Source organism: Nansenia antarctica (genome assembly GCF_963989245.1).
Source record: "Nansenia antarctica genome assembly, chromosome: 1".
Taxonomy (NCBI): domain Eukaryota; kingdom Metazoa; phylum Chordata; class Actinopteri; order Argentiniformes; family Microstomatidae; genus Nansenia; species Nansenia antarctica.
Window position 1 is genome coordinate 6,814,752 of NC_137674.1, and position 16,252 is coordinate 6,831,003.

Here is a 16,252-nt window from a genome sequence, read left to right on the forward strand (position 1 = left end):
ACGTCCTGTTCTGACTACTATGCCATCTGACTTATCGTCGGATGCAAATCTATGGGCTACATAGTACTGGCAGTAATACACAGTTCTTATGACATCATAAAAAGGACTGGAATGACAGAATTATCTTGGAATATCTGCAGGTTGTGTATAAAGTGTCTCCCCCATTCATAACAAAATAATCTCACTGAGAAAATACATAGCGTACCGCTTCAATGGCATCTTTGTAAATGTGACCTCCATGCTCACCTGATTTGACTGAGGTGGGTGGAGCAGAGGTTTTATTATAACCTCTTACCAGACTACTTATACTCTCTGGCACCATCTAGTGTCTAATCCTCATTACTGTGCGTCATCGAAAGAACTTCTTATCCACCTAATTTTTCTGGTTTTCTGCTCGAAATGACATGCCCACAGTGAATATAGAATATCTCCACAATCACAAGGGCCTTCATAATGATATTGTTATCAAATGAAAGCTAACACCTGTGGGGTGGCTGTAGAAGTGTCAGAATCAAAATCTATGTTACTGTGTCAGAGCAAATAGAGCTAGAACATTATAAAACATCTCAAATTCAGTCTCCGCCTAAAAAAACAACAGCTTTTACAGTGAATATCACCTTGGAAACCTGATAACCAAGCCCAAATCATCTAGGAATCAGTACTCCAGGGTCTTATTAGTACTTGTGCCAAAGTTGATGCTAGTAATGTGAGCAAATGCAACTTTGTACCTGTTTTAGTACAGGTATGTTTAGGCGGACACCTATATGTTTAGGCCATTTGGAGATATGTTGGCACCATCTTTGACCTTTGACCTTTCTCATGTATCAGATTTTTTTTATTTTTTTGGGGTTGGCCGACCAATGGTATGGAAATTTGGCGTTGAAACCGGACATGACACATTCTCCAGTTGGAGAAAACTGGATGTGACTTAGGCCGTGTTTACCGTCTTGGGGGGAAAAATGTGGCATCGTATAGCATGCAAAATTGTGAAAAAAATGTGATATCGATGAAGAGAATTGATCGAGGTAAACTCTTTATATCACTTCGGATGCCCATCTGGGTCCGTGGATAAGAAGAGGTTTTAAGAGGTAGAAGTGGCTGGTAACAAACTGGACGAGACATCTGAACTTTCCTCTGGACCTGGAGTAAGGAGTGTTCTTTGCTCAGTCTGCTGAAAACACTGAAATTATATTTAAATATCAGTCCTAAAAAAAAAATCTGAATATGAATGTGTGATCTGGAATCATTTTATTTCAACTGTTAAAAATTTGACAGATGACCTGATATTGGCTCAGGATTAACAGTGAAGCTGACAAGAGATTGAACACAAGAAGCTCTTATTACATTAGAAACACATTCATTAACAGTGTAGGTGCATTAGTTAAGTAGGAGAATGGAAACAGTGGGGGGGGGGGGGGGGATCAGTGGGGGCCACAAACATGTCAAAAAAATGTCAAAAAGCATCTTTACCCTCCCCCATTAAAAACATACACCGTTCAATAGTTTCTACAAAATAGGAATTAACTTGTATTGGCATCACACTGACTCGTTTAAAACAGAAACAATCAGAGACTTTACACCGTCAAGGCAGGTTTTTCTATTTTCACTTGGATATTCCAGGGAGAGCCGGGTAAGGGTTTGCATGGGTCTAGAGACCCCTTCTATTGAGGTCCTGGACACTTTCACAGACACAATAGCTACCCATCCATCTGCATGTGCTACATGTGAAATCATAGTTGGAGAGCTTTAACACAAACCATACCACAATAAAGAAACAGTACAACTAATGCAAATCTGAAGATCTGCAGTGGAGGTTTGTCCAAACTGCCCGTGATGAAGTCAGGCTGACCCATTCCATAACCCCAATATCTCACACAATAGCTCCACTCAAATCGGCCGGTTAAATCAACTTCAACAAAAATTGCAGTAAATTTTACATTTTTAAAAGAAAATAGGACTAATTTATTAAAACTGAAAAGCAGCACTGCAGTATTTCTCCTTAATTTCCTAAAAAGGTTCAGATTGTGCTGGTCTTCACCCGCCCTTGCATTACCACACATGACGTTTGCAGTGGGCCACCGCCTGAAAGACAAAGACCAATTGGTTAGACCGGCTCCCTGGGGGGTAATGGACCCTTGTAATATTCCTTTAGATCTACAGTACATCCACATCTGGAACATCTAGTTAGAACATTACAGCCCTGTCTCATAGTAAAGTACAGCTCAAATACACACAGTAGCATTAAATGTTTGTGGCAGGACTTACATTGCAGCGGGTGGCTGTCTGCATGTTCTTGCACCAGAAGGCGGGCCCCCAGCTGCACTGTTCTGACCCTAGGAGCCTTCGCACGGCCTCAGGGCACGCCCCTACTTTCTATAACACAGGACAACCACACACAACCCACTGTCAGCCATTTTATTCAACCAACATTCAGTTCAAAACTCTCCCAGATTCTTTGGAGTAAATAGTTTCCCCCATATAATAATTACACTTTATATTAGTAACATGGATGAGAGAGATCCATTCCAAGATGGCGGAGAAAATGATATGAAAACAAAAAGTAACTGGGCCCGAATTTTCAAATGCTCATAGATTTTGCTCTACTAGGTAAAGTCCCTGACCAAAAATGCTATAAATGTACATGCCACAACTAGAGAGCATCAGTAACAATGGCAAAAAAGAATTACCATGATTAGACCATAGGTGGCACTATAATAACAAATAGAAAATCAAGTAACTTCGCAATGGACATAGTTCAGCCCTCACCATGCACACAAAGTCTGGGTCCAGCATCTGGAGCAGCAACTGAACAAGCATGGGCTCGTACTGCTGAACAAGCTGGTCGCACTGTTGGCACAGGAGAGATGACAGTTAGCAGAGCTATAGGCCACGACACACAACTGGTACAACAGTTAGCAGAGCTATAGGCCACGACACACAACTGGTACAACAGTTAGCAGAGCTATAGGCCACGACACACAACTGGTACAACAGTTAGCAGAGCTATAGGCCACAACCCACAACTGGTACAACAGTTAGCAGAGCTATAGGCCACAACCCACAACTGGTACAGGAATACAGGGAGTAGAAACAAAAATACTGAAGTACCTAACCGTAAGCTAAAAAAATAAAATAGCTTTAAAGAATTTAGTCTGATAAAATGCTGCTCTCAGTGCAACAGAAGCAGATTCAGGTCTGTCTCTAGAGGCTACCAGAACATCATCTCATCCCCACCTCAGTCCTGACAGCCTCGGGCATGAAGCTGCACACTTTCCTCACAGCATCCTCGATCTGGGCCTCTGTGGCGTTCTGCTCCAGGATCCCGTCAATGTAGCGCACAGCCATCTTACACACGTCACAGAAACCTCCGTTCTCAAACTGGGCCTGGTCCATCACCGCTGAGAGAGGGGAAGACAAGAAAACAGTGTCTTTAACCTGGAACAACTACAAGGCCGTGTCCATCTACTTCTGTGCTGAACTTCAGCACGTTGACTAGGGACTCACGGATGAACGCGCGACTGGCCTCCTTGCAGAGCCCCAGCACGGTGCAGATGGTCTTGGGGTCGGCCTCCTGAACCAGGAGCTCGATGATGGCCTGGCCGTAGGCCTCGATCAGGTCCTTGCACTGAGCAGACAGAGAGGAGGGCAGCACCATGCACACCTTCTCCACAGCATGGACCACATTCTCCTGAGGGGCACATCAGTGTACATTTGGCTCACTGCAATTTGGACTGAACAGTGGAGCACACAGCGTTTCATGACACAATTGTGCATACTGTATGTAGCTAGCTTGTGTGTAGTGGTCAGGGTGGCCACACCTTCTGAAACATCAAATTCAAGCCTTTCAAGACTCAATTCCCTCAAATTCAAGGACCCAACACGGCATAGTTTGAGACAGAACTAGTTGACGAGCTAAGTAAAACATTTTTTAATATATATATTTTTTAGAGAGAGAGGGGGGGGGATTCAAGCACATTCAATGACCCATGTCTATTTTCAAAAACTTTGATTTCTGACCTTGATTTCTTTTTCTCAAACTCACAAACTTTCAAGGATTTCAAGGACCCGTGGGAACCCTGAGTGGTGTCCTACCTCAGTCTTCTCGTCCTGCAGCATGCTCTCCACCTCCTTCATCATAAACTCACAGATGGCACACTGGGGAGAGTCACGGGCACGCACCATGTTCTGTCAAGACAAGAAACCAACTAAGAGAACTGTACAAATGCCATCAATCGCTATAAAACCACAAAAAAAGCATGACTCCTTAGAACCTAAAAACACTCCATTGTAGATGTGATGTTATTAACGGACATGTGGGTTTTGTTCAGTACTGGGTTACCTTGCCAGGCTTGGTATTGACGGACACCTTGGTGGCAGGGAACATCTTGACAGCAGGGACGGACTCGGCAGCAGGGATGGACTTGGCAGCCACCAGCTTCATCATGGGAACAGAGTTCTTGACGGCAGCACAGAAGCCGACGCCAGAACAGATATCTTTGGGTTGCTGAGGGGAGACTCGATAGTTAAACACATGCAGCGTGACGGAGCCCAACCACACCAAACACGTTACCTCACATGCTGTGAGGATAGAATAAGCATTCACACATTCATCAAAATCCACATGGTCACCATATACCAGCCATGCAGTGGTTTGTTTGGTTGCTGAGAACTACCAAATATATACAAATGTGTCTAACGGAACAAACCCAGGATTTCTGTCGGTCATAACAGAGTAACATGCACCAAGATGGTTCAAGACTATGTTTAGAGACTTGCAAGACTACATTTCAGCTTCTCATCACCAGATTCTGATTACATTCAGACCCCAAAAGTGTCAGTCAGGTGTTAAGAGTTATCACCTGCATCATCGAACATGTGGTTTGAGAATAGAGGCGGCTTTTATGCCCACTTCAGTTTATTGTTTTTTTTTTATAGGTTCACTGCTGATCAAATAGGTTATCATTTTAGATGAGCTGGGCAAGATGAAGGCTATGGTGTGGACCCATTCTTTAGTACCAGCTGCATAAAATACACACACGTGTTCCCCAAACAAGCAACACAATATTATTTGCATCCAATAAAACTAGCCAAAGATTGACATGCAGGTCTACAGCAGCAGAGGTGAGTAGCACTAGTGGACAGCACAGGAAGCAAGAACTAAGGGTGAGAGATTAGAGGCCAAACCGAGAGACCTACCTGTTCCTAGAGACCAGCACAAAAAGAAACAGACCAGAGACAAAGCAGGAAGGCAAATTAGTGGAGGGAAGAATAAAACAAATTTAAAAAGTGATTAAAGACGTGAATGAAATCAGCAGGCAAGGTGGTGCTGAAAGACTGGGTATGGGCTAAACATGTCTCAACATACAGTTCAAGTTAATTTGAACTATGCATCAAGCTCACCATGTGGCGTTTATCAGATAACAATAAGTAACGTACAACTACTTTATAAAACAACCTTCTCTACATCAAGGTCTCCTTAGGATAGAAGAATGATTAACACCATGAGTGACTCACCATGGACATGAGCTGCTGGACAATAAGAGGAGCATACTGGCTGATGTACTGCTTGCACTGTAAGAGACCGTTGGACAGTTATAAAAAATATATAATAAACACAAGGCAGCCAACAACACCCATCCTGAGTTAAGGTCAAAGAGAGAAAGAACCCCCTTTGCATTTTTAACCCTGTTTACATTTTCATGTTGTTATTCTACAATGTTGCATCATCTACAGAAGGCTATACTACGACTAGAGCTGAACATATTCACGATTATCCATCAAATTAGCAGGCTTGAGTTATCCTAAAGTTATTGCGGTGGGGTGGGGGGGTCTGGCACGTGGCATAACCACAAATTCAGGATAATGTGCACTCTGCCTACCCTGGAGCAGGTTAGGGCTCCAGGATAAGTTGTTATAGGAATCTAGCTGGAGCCACCTTCATGACATGGGTTATCCCGAGGTTGGAGCAATAATTTGTTCAAAGGCTGGCTAACTCTGTTACCTCACTTTGCATATGTAACTCAGGACCCATGATAGTGATAACACCAGTCCTCTCACCAGGTCAGAGATGCCAGGCCCCAGCTGGTCGCACTGGTTCTGAATCTGCTCGATGAGAGAGTTGATGAAGGTGCTGTTGCTCTTGGCCTGCTCCTGGACATCTGAGAGGAACTTGACACAGTCCTGGCACACGTCACCACTCCGCTCCTACATGGGGGGGAAAGGGACAGGATTACAGTTGGGAAAAGAACAAATAAAAACTCACTAATTGGTTGGAACAGCTCAGGTACTGGTACTTCAGGGTACCTGTTTTAGGGCCTCCTGTTTAGGGGTCTCCTGGGGGTAGAGGAGCTGGGGGACGTTGAGGAGGAAGGGGGACACGTTCTGGGCCAGGTCCAGACGGGGGATCTCATTGGACTGGATCTGAGCCTGAGCCTGAGCCTGGACCTTAGCCAGAGCAGCCTGCTGGGAGCTACACAGCCCCATGGCTCCACACACCACGTTAGGGTCCTCCTGCAACACACACACACACACACACACACACCACATTTTAACTGACAAGTCTCTCAAAGAGACTAAACCGAACTGTCAAGTTCACCATCTCTCAGTGGCTGCCTATGACAGGTGGATATTTGAACAAAGTGAAACATGCCTCCTCCCTGTCAGTCACAGGAGGCAGTGTAGTCCCACAAAGGCCTAGTCTGTGGGCCAGCACCCCCATCCGGCCTACAGTAGCCCCATTCAGTCGCTCATTCAGTCCACTACGTCGCTCCTAACAGACACTCTACTATGTGCTCTCTGTGTCAAAGGGACAGATGGAGCTTTGCTGCAGAGTCTGAGGAGGAGGAGGCAGAGGCAGGACAGATAAGTAGGGGTAGTGGTGGTCTAGTGGATAGTGAGTTGGACTTGGGATCGGAAGGTTGTGAGTTCAAATCCCGCCTGAAGCCACACCACTACTAGTGTGCCCTTGGGTAAGGCACTTAGCCCTCAGTTACTCCAGGGGGAATGTCCCTGTAATTCGTAATTGTAAGTCGCTTTGGATAAAAGCGTCTGCTAAATGGCAAAATTATTAATTATTAAATTAGATAAACTGACAACATAGACAAAACCAATTAGTATGGAAAGGCTCCTGGTGCTCACCAGTTCTCCGGTGATGATGCCCATGAGGATGGGGTAGTAGCTGTCCACCATCTCCTTACACTCCGCAGACAGGCCCTCGTCAGGGATCAGCTGGCAGGCCTTCTCCAGGTAACCCAGGATCTCAGACTACACACACACACACACACACACACACACACACACACACACACACACACACACACATCAAGGGTTTGACAAGCTATGACAGCTGGGCTACATAGATAGGCAGTACATGAAGTATTGTTAAAAACCAAAACAGGGCAACCAAACCCATGCACTTCCTTCCAGTCTCACCTCAGTGGCATTGTCCTTCAACAGCTGGTCCACCACAACCAGCACCTCCTTGCACAGATCACATGGCACAGATTTCTGATGGAGAAACAACAAGATAGATAAGTATACACTACCAAGGTTAGTTGGCCTAAAAACAACCTCCTCCTCCACTGTTTTCGTGTTTGCTGCATCTGAAAGAACAGTATTTAAGCCAAACCGTGATAGCTAGAAGCTCCCAGAGGCCCATTGAAAGGAAAGATGGACTATCCAGTTCCAAAATAAAGGCGTTTGAACATTTGAAAGGCAAGCAAAGATGCAAGAAAGGTTCATTCTCACCATTTGGGGTTGGTTCCATACGTTCTGCTGGCAGTGAGTTACTGCTCCACAAATGGATGCTGTCTTGACGTTCTTACACCAGTAGGGGGGGCCACGGGCACACTGCTCAATGCCCAGAAGAGGGCTAGCCACAGCTAAAATAGAGAAAAGAAAGGGTTTGGGTTTCCTGACAAATACATAAGAAAGGAGGCTGTATGATTCAGGGCACACAACCTATAAGCAGTTTGACCCATTATCATTTCTGATTCCATTGTTTGGACTGCCCCACATTAGTGTTCTTGGAATCAACATTGAACATTTTAAAAATAGGAATCCTTGAATAAACATAAACATTAACAAGTAGGCCTATTCAGGATCTGTTCAATACTTGTTTTTACAAGAGCCTTCTATCCAATACATTAGTTAATTAAGACTAAGACCAATCAATGGTACTCCTGCCAAGTTAAGATAAAGGTGTAGTTGGAATTTATAGTACCGGTAGGATATGGTTCATGTGGCTCCTGACTGGTAGGGGGAATTCCACGGTTAACTTCCTCACATGATCATGAGGGTGTACATGAGTAAACTATTTGTTAACATATCCATCATACAGGAAAACTGCATTAAAATGGTAGCAAGGCCAATCGATAGACATACAGTAAATACATTGAACATTCAAACACGCCCCCGGAATATCAACAATTCAGAAAGAAAATGTCTTAACTTTGGATCAGATGGGCAAGTGTGGCCACGTGAGCAAGAGGCCCATAGCTAGTGCCGGCCTTGCAAGCTAGCTAACCTTACCACCCGTATAATTACTTTACTTACAAAATGTTGACTGCACACCTTGGTGTGAGGGGTCACCGAAAACCCAATCACCCCTCCTAATTTTGTGCGAACACTGTGCATGAAGGATTGTGTTTTCCAGGAAGTGGTGGAAGCTTAAATCGCTGTTATAGCATTAAAAAGTGGCACACTGCAGTGCTCATTGGAGTCGCCCACACTTCTTTGAAATGTGTACGAATCGTGTACATTGTACTTCCTATTTTTTTGGGTACCTGCAGCACAGCACTCATCTTGTTGTTGGTTGTGGTGATGGAGACAAGTAAAACCGGAAACTGATATGCTGACCATTGGAAACCGAACATTCCTCACTACCTCTTGTGCACTGAGCGAATTCACGTGGATTACTTATTTTGAGGTAAAAACAAACAACAATGAATTCCACCAAAAGGTGACAAGTTTACACCCCTGGAGAAAGCAAACTCAGTTGCACATGAGGTGTAAAATAGCCTGACCAGTCTCGATTTTGTTTCGGCTTCTCTGAAAGGTAGCAGAAATGTAGGCTGTCCTCTTGAGCCTGGCCTTAAAGTGAGAGAAATTGTGAGGCCTAGTTTAGACTAGGGATGCTCCGATTTATCGGCCACCGATTTAAATCGGCCGATTTCACTCCAAATGACTCGATCGGTGATCGGTAAAAATGGCCGATCGCAAAAACCGATTTGTTTTATTTTTTTTATTTCCCCCCCCCCCTGGGGAAGACAGATAACTGAACAGAAAACATAGGAGGACGTAACAGTATGTAAACCATGAAGGCCACGTTTATGATGTCTTTTATACAGCCATATCGACTGACTTGGGCTTCAGGCCCTAACTGGGTGATAGGCCAGACTTTTACTATGCCATAAAAATGGGTCTGCGTTTGCTTGGTGCCTAATGGATCAAAACTTTTGTCTAAAAAGCAAAAAATATGTAGGCTATCCAGTCAGTAGGCCTACAGTTATGTATTTTTTTTTAAATCGGTATCGGTATCGGTTGATCTTGAGGAAAAAAATCGGTGATCGGTATCGGCCCCAAAAATCCAGATCGGAGCATCCCTAGTTTAGATCCCAAATAAAATTATATAGGCTACATAGTGCAACACCCATGTGACAAAGGGGCCCATGTATCAAAAGGGGAACTGAGCAATTAACAGAACAAACATGAGCTGCTGGAGTCTGGACCCATAAGAGTGGGCCAGATTAACAGACCGCCTAGACAATAGACGGCCCGATTTTAAGCACTGAGTCATGTTCACATGCTGTAATCTTTCCACACTGCAGACCATTACTCACTCCCACACAGAAAGTTACAGTATAGGCCATCACCCCCCGACCTCATTTCTCTTTAGTGGTCACATGACATCTCTAACAAAACAGGCTGTTGCTCAATCTGACATTGTGTTTACTGCATCATAAGGACAAGTTTTATTGCTCCAACAAGCATTTTTATTTCCAGGACTCAGCAAAGCCATGATGATACCTAACATGGAAAAACCATGGTCATATCGATAAAAACATGAATCACCGTCAGAGCTGTGACAGTAGTGTGTCATGTTGGAACATGCAAGGCTACAGCTTGAATCTAAATGGGCCTGTTTAAAACCAGCCAGCTAAGTAATGGTAGAAGAAAATAATACTTTATTGTCCATATTGCTTAGGTGAAACAAAAATGGGTTGTTTGCATGTAGGCTACCCACTCAAGACACCCCATTACATATGCACACACCCCCAGGGAGTTCAGAGAAAAGGCATTCTCCTTGATCAGCACAACTGTAAGATAACCCACTCACCACTGTTGTGAGTGACTCAACATCACATGGCATAGTTCAGCACAGTGATAAACAAATGTAGACTTGTCACTCGTATACTCTACTTTAGCTGCCTAACTGGATAGGCCTACTATACAGTTGTTATTATTGTTACCGACCTTGTTAGCACCACTCCTATTCTCACAAGTCTGAGGACTTATACAACAATAGCTGGTTTATTGTGGATATTCTGTTACTGGCATTGCCACATCTACTTTAAAAAAGGTACACCACCTCCCATTTAGGCCAACTCTGCTCTGTGTCTGCTTAAATTGGGATTTCATGTTGCAATACAAAGTGCAAAAGTGCACATCAAACATTTCAGGAACCGATTCCAAGTCAAATCTCTGGATGAAATGGCTGCTCCAATGAATGACGGCCTGATAAGAGAAGTGAATAGTATGAAAGTGAATAGCCTACTGATTTCATAAGTGTTCACAAAGTCATGCCAGCAGTTAGAATCAACTATTAATAGGCTAGACCTTGTAGCCAGTGTCATGACAACACACAACATGTGTTGCATTATGTTTCTCTCTTCTTGTTCAATCTCCTGACAACTAGGACACTGAAGCATAGTGAAGCAAGAGAAATAGGCCAAACGACTCGTGCAAGTGGAAAGAAAATGCATACAATAGTCTAGATTAAGATTAGATTAAGGGAAGTGAGTTTTACTTGTCAGGTGTTCTCTGGTGGGGAAGTGACAGAATGCGTTCCTGATTAAAAGGAACATGATTGCTTGTAATCATCAAAAAGACAGTACCACTAAAGGGCTCTGCACACAGCGTGCGATTTCTGTTGCGCGACAGCATTCCATTGCAACGCACACGGCGTGCGATGCGATTTTGTTGCGCCGCAAAATTCCATTTTCAACTCACACCATTGAAGTCTATGAGAAAATCATAAAAAATCGCATCCCAATGCACACAGCGTGCGATGCCATTTCTGTTGCACCTCAACATTCCATTCTCAATTGTTACGTAGTCGGACCAGGCAGGCTGATTACAATAGGCTCTACCAATATTGCTTGTATTGCTTCCACAATTTCTACAAGATACAACTGGACATATTGTGATAAAATATGTGGGTCCCCTGATTTAGGGGGTGTACCATGTTCTGTACATGTTCTGAAAGATGGCGGCCGGATGTCTCATGGCCGGATGTTGCCGCAATTGTCCTCTAGACTGCTGGGACTTGTAGTGTTTGATGGGGAAATACATGGGAGCATTTAGCACAACAACAACACTCAACAAATAAATGGATTCTCCACATGGATTCTAGCTGTGGGCTATATAAGTGTAGTGGCTGGCTGATGGTGATGTTCGTATCTAGTACAGTTCGTTCTAGAATAACGGTCACTTAACATCTCATCAACGAAAGGAGACAAACGAAAATGGGTGAGTAGCAACGTTAACGTCGATATGCTTTTAAGTAATGATAGCTAGCTTTTTTGCTAGCTAGCTAGTTAATAGTAACTTTTTTTTTTTGCTAACGTTTTATTTGTGTTTATACTCGACACTTCATTAATGTTAGAAAAAAAGGAGACAGTCAAAAATTTATGCTCCAGTCTCTCTCCCCGTTATGAGTGACTCAATTAATTTAGATAGACCAGTTGAAGTTTTCCCAATTGTCCCATTGTGATGCAATACTTTTACAACATTTTGCAAAATTTGACAGTGCGACAAAACTCGCACGCCGTGTGCTTTGTCCCATTCAAAATGAATGGAATCGAATGTTCGCCGTGCGATTACAATCGGGGCCGTGTGCGGGTAAATGCGATGCTCTCATAGACTTCCATTCAAACTTCAAAATGGAACGTTGACGTGCAACAGAAATCGCACGCTGTGTGCAGAGCCCTTTAGGGTCACTGATTACCACAGACATTCTACATCTCTAAATCTGTACTACCGGTACCGATGACGCATACCGTCCGTCACATGATCAAAACCTGAAGTGAAACCAAGTTAGGCAACATTCATTTCCACCAGAAAACATAGGTGGAAGTAAAAAAATACCCACTGGAGAAAGAAGTCCAGAATGAAAGTGAATAGACAAGGCTGGCACTCCAAAAAATCAGCTCCTTACATTGAGATTTCATTCAGCTCAGTGTACTATTTCTTTCAGACTCTCTGGTCTCTCTCCTTAAAACACACCTGTTTTCCCTAGCCTTCCCCCCCACCTAGCTATTGGTCCCTGGCTTTTATTATTTGGTGGTTTTTGTTGTAGGTCCCTGGCTCTTATTGTTTTAGTCCTTTTTGCCTTCTCTTTTGATTTTGCCATGTTTTGTGTTGCATTGTGTTGTGTGCATTGTGCTTGCTTGTTTCCTGCATTTTATCTTATTTTTACTGTGAAGCACTTTGGCTCAGCATTGCTGTACGTAAAGTGCTATACAAATAAAGTTGACTTGACTTGGTCAGTCTCATACACATGCAAACTTGAGTGTCTTCAGTCTGGCCGACAGTTTCAGTAGTATGGAACTTTAATTATCTTATTGCCTCTAAAGTTTGTCAACATTAATCTGCAGTCTTATGTAACTCTTCTAAAGTGTGTTGTCGTGCGTGTGTACAGCAGTAGCTAGGCAGCTGCGCATGCGTCACGGCAGAACAGGCGAGATTGCTTCGGCTTGCGTTCGTGAACTCTCTCTGGAAATCTGATCAGCACTCACGGAACGCCTCTTGTCCAATCAAATCACACTTGGTTCCTTTATGACGTCGAACCCAGTGTGCGCTCCGGCGCTCTCACAGCGAATTTACGAACGTTAGCCTTCGTTAGCCACCCAGCTAAGCTACAGTCTTTCCTTGGTTGGGGCGTCGCTGGTCGAAACCATCATTGGCCTTCTGAAATGAATGAATGTATCCAGGCAAGCCTGCCAGACAACACTAGTATACTAGTATAGTATTATAGTAGTATTCACCCTAGAAAGAACAGCTGTACGGTTAATGCGAGGAACTCCCTGGCCACCCACAGTTGTCACTGCTAACCCTAGCCTAGGCTCTGGTATGAAGTGGGTGTTGTTGTCAAATACCACCAACATCGCTTGCCAAGTAGCAACACTTTTCTAGTAATAGCAAAAACCTATCCATACTTATTTATCCATTATTTTTTGCTCGAAGATTTAGCAAGCCAGTTCTTATTGAAGTCACCTAATAGAATTCAATGTTCATTTTTGCAGGTAATATAATTTATAGTAGAACTTATAGAGTCAAACTAAAGGTGGTTCTTTACTGGGTTTTGTAAGAAACCTTAAGTCAAGTCAGTTGTGATCGCATTACCAAATAAAAACAGTTAGCCATTTTACTTTTACTAAGAAATAATGTGGTGTCATCAGTACATCAGTGTTCGGTGTCAGTTAATCTAAAAGAAACAGTCATGTAATGGTTTCCTTTAACCCCCCACCCTAATCTGATAGTAAGGTGGCTATGGATATAATTAAGAAAACCACTCGTAAATGGCACCAAATGCTGCTTTTGTTGTTGACTTTCGGTTACTTTGTTTACCAAAACAACACTGACTGCACTGCTTCCGTTCCGCCACAACGGACTGGATGTCCTACTTTGTTGTTTTCTAAACGGGTTGGATGTCCTACAATCACACCGAGTATATAGGCCTTTATATACACCTGTATGTGTCTAGTTATCTAAGGTCGCTTACCTGTGGAGACGCAGAGCAGAGAGAGGAGCAGCAGCATCGTGACTCCGCTGTTTCGGTTCTCTGATCTGAAGTTCCTTTTCTGTTTTCACTGATTTGGATGTTTAGACACGACCGTCTGGTTCCGGGTACTGCAATGCAGGAGGGCGGCCTGGCTGGGGCTTATATCTCAGTCTGTCAGGTGACTTCTCTGAGCTAGTCATGTCATGTGACTCTCTGGGCTGGACTTATTTGATCAAGCGCTGTTTTACTGAACAAAAATATAAGCGCAACTTTTGTACACAAAACAAGGCCTATTTCTCTCTCATTGTGTTCACAAATGTGTTTAAATCTGTGTTAGTGAATGAATGAATAGTCTTTATTGTCATTGATACAGTACAGGTACCATACAACGAAATTTAGGAGGGGGGGCTCCCCTGGTGCTAGGAAAAAAAATACTAAAAAACAAGAAGGGAAAAAGAGCTGGTTTACATAAATAAAGGCTATGTACACTATCCACTATACTATACTATACAAATAAAACACTGTGCTGTACTCTATGCTATGCTGCCTATAAATATCCTAACATTTCCTATCTCTGAACCTTATGTACCCAAGGGTTGTCATATTGCACATAGTATTATTGCACATTCATTTAAAGTGTCGCAGTTTGCAGGTTTGAAATGTTCACATGTTGTATTTCAGTATTGCACTTGATTACAATCTAGTAGCTGCCATCAAATTGTCTAGATTGTCCAGGGCCTAGAACCTAGGTCTAGGTGAGTCAACTAGTCTAAGCGCAACTTTTGTACACAAAAGGCCTATTTCTCTCACATTGTGTTCACATGTGTTTAAATCTGTGTTAGTGAGCACTTCTTTGCCGAGATAATCCATCCACCTGACAGGTGTGGCATATCCAGATGTTGATCCAGATGCTGCTTGAAAGTATGTGAACCCCTTGTGCAATTATAGACTATAGATGTTTATTTAATCTTTTTTATCTGACATAACAGGTTTATATTTACCAATTCCATATGTTGGTTTAGAGGTAATCATGCGTGTAGTAGAAAAACTAAATTATAAAGAAAGTAGTGCGCTTATCAGTTATCTGGGTGGCTTTGTTTACACACATACCACTTCTTACAAACCCTAGCTCATTGGGGGGAAGGGAAGCAACATACACCAGATGTAAATGGTGTAATTAAAGTTATTTATTAACATGGAAATTAAATGGTCATTTAGCACAACGGTAGAACACAAGAGGAAAACACAGACATGGGCGCTGTATTAATCAAAGTTTATCCTCAGTGGATAAGGCAGTTTCTGAGGTAAGTTTGTTTTGTTGAATCATTCAATGAAACATATTTTTGCCAATATCAATAATATTTACTGTTTTAGGCACTAATGGAGAACTCTATATTGCAGAAAAAGATCATGAGACACTTCCTTCTCATGAAGGACCAGGAGAAGGTCCCATCTAACATCACCCTGAACCACATGAAGGACTGGCTGAGGGCTGGAAGGGTCTTCCTGGGAGAGGAAGTTAAGCTTTGGTGCTCAGAAATAGATACTACTCAACTGCTTGCTAAACTGTAGCCTATTATATAGTACAATTCACTCTAAAAGTTAGAAAGTAGATTCAGTTAATCATATGATGATATGGGTGATATGAATCAGGTGATTCATAGATGGAATCAGGTGATTCATAGATGGAAAGATAGAGAGAGAGAGAGAGAGAGAGAGAGAGAGAGAGAGAGAGAGAGAGAGAGAGAGAGAGAGAGAGAGAGAGAGAGATCTGACATGTATTTTTTCATAGGTGTCATGACTTCCCTCTGAAAGCAGACTTAAGGGAGCTTTATGTAGCTGAAGTGGTAAGGATTATAGCATAGCGGGCCAACATACATATTCACGGAAAATCACTGAGCTAGTAGTGAGGTTAATGTTGTTAGGGTAAGCAGTAGCATTTACAACAGCATGTCTGTCTATATTCAACATAATTAAATGATGGACCAGTGCCTCATGTCCCCTACTATGTAAATGTTGAAACTGACTTAATGCTGTTTTACAGGCCTGGAATGGACAGAGGCTCCTCTGTCTGGAGAAGATGGAGAAGGAGCTCCGCAGAGAGCAGCACCTCTCAATGCGGTTCTGCAGAACAGTATGTATCACCACATCCTGTTGTCTGCTCTGGGAACACCAGAGGAACCTTGGTTGAGTTGACTCACTCACTCTTTCTCTCTCTCCGAACCGTGGCTCCCAAACTTTGGACTGCTC

General features: G+C 43.1%; 1 protein-coding gene across 1 annotated transcript; it reads right to left on the minus strand.

The window, feature by feature from the left end:
• Nucleotides 1-1,231: 1,231 nt before the first annotated feature.
• Nucleotides 1,232-14,129, minus strand: psap (prosaposin). The gene is made up of 14 exons (XM_080536608.1): nucleotides 14,003-14,129; nucleotides 7,747-7,880; nucleotides 7,432-7,506; nucleotides 7,138-7,263; nucleotides 6,304-6,510; nucleotides 6,058-6,204; nucleotides 5,515-5,571; nucleotides 4,340-4,504; nucleotides 4,093-4,185; nucleotides 3,505-3,688; nucleotides 3,235-3,398; nucleotides 2,767-2,847; nucleotides 2,266-2,373; nucleotides 1,232-2,082 (listed from the first exon to the last, which is right to left on the minus strand). Exons 1-14 carry the CDS (start codon nucleotides 14,037-14,039, stop codon nucleotides 2,050-2,052), a joined length of 1,611 nt encoding a protein of 536 aa, XP_080392734.1. The 5' UTR covers nucleotides 14,040-14,129; the 3' UTR covers nucleotides 1,232-2,049.
• Between the last annotated feature and the right edge of the window lie 2,123 nt (nucleotides 14,130-16,252).

Coding starts and splice junctions, on each gene's coding strand:
- psap (XM_080536608.1), bottom strand. CDS start 14,039: ATGCTGCTGCTCCTCTCTCTGCTCTGCGTCTCCACAG. Junction 6,511..7,137: donor GCATCATCACCGGAGAACTG/GTGAGCACCAGG, acceptor TGTGTGTTGCAG/GAGGACCCTAACGTGGTGTG. Junction 4,505..5,514: donor TCCAGCAGCTCATGTCCATG/GTGAGTCACTCA, acceptor GTCTCCCCTCAG/CAACCCAAAGATATCTGTTC.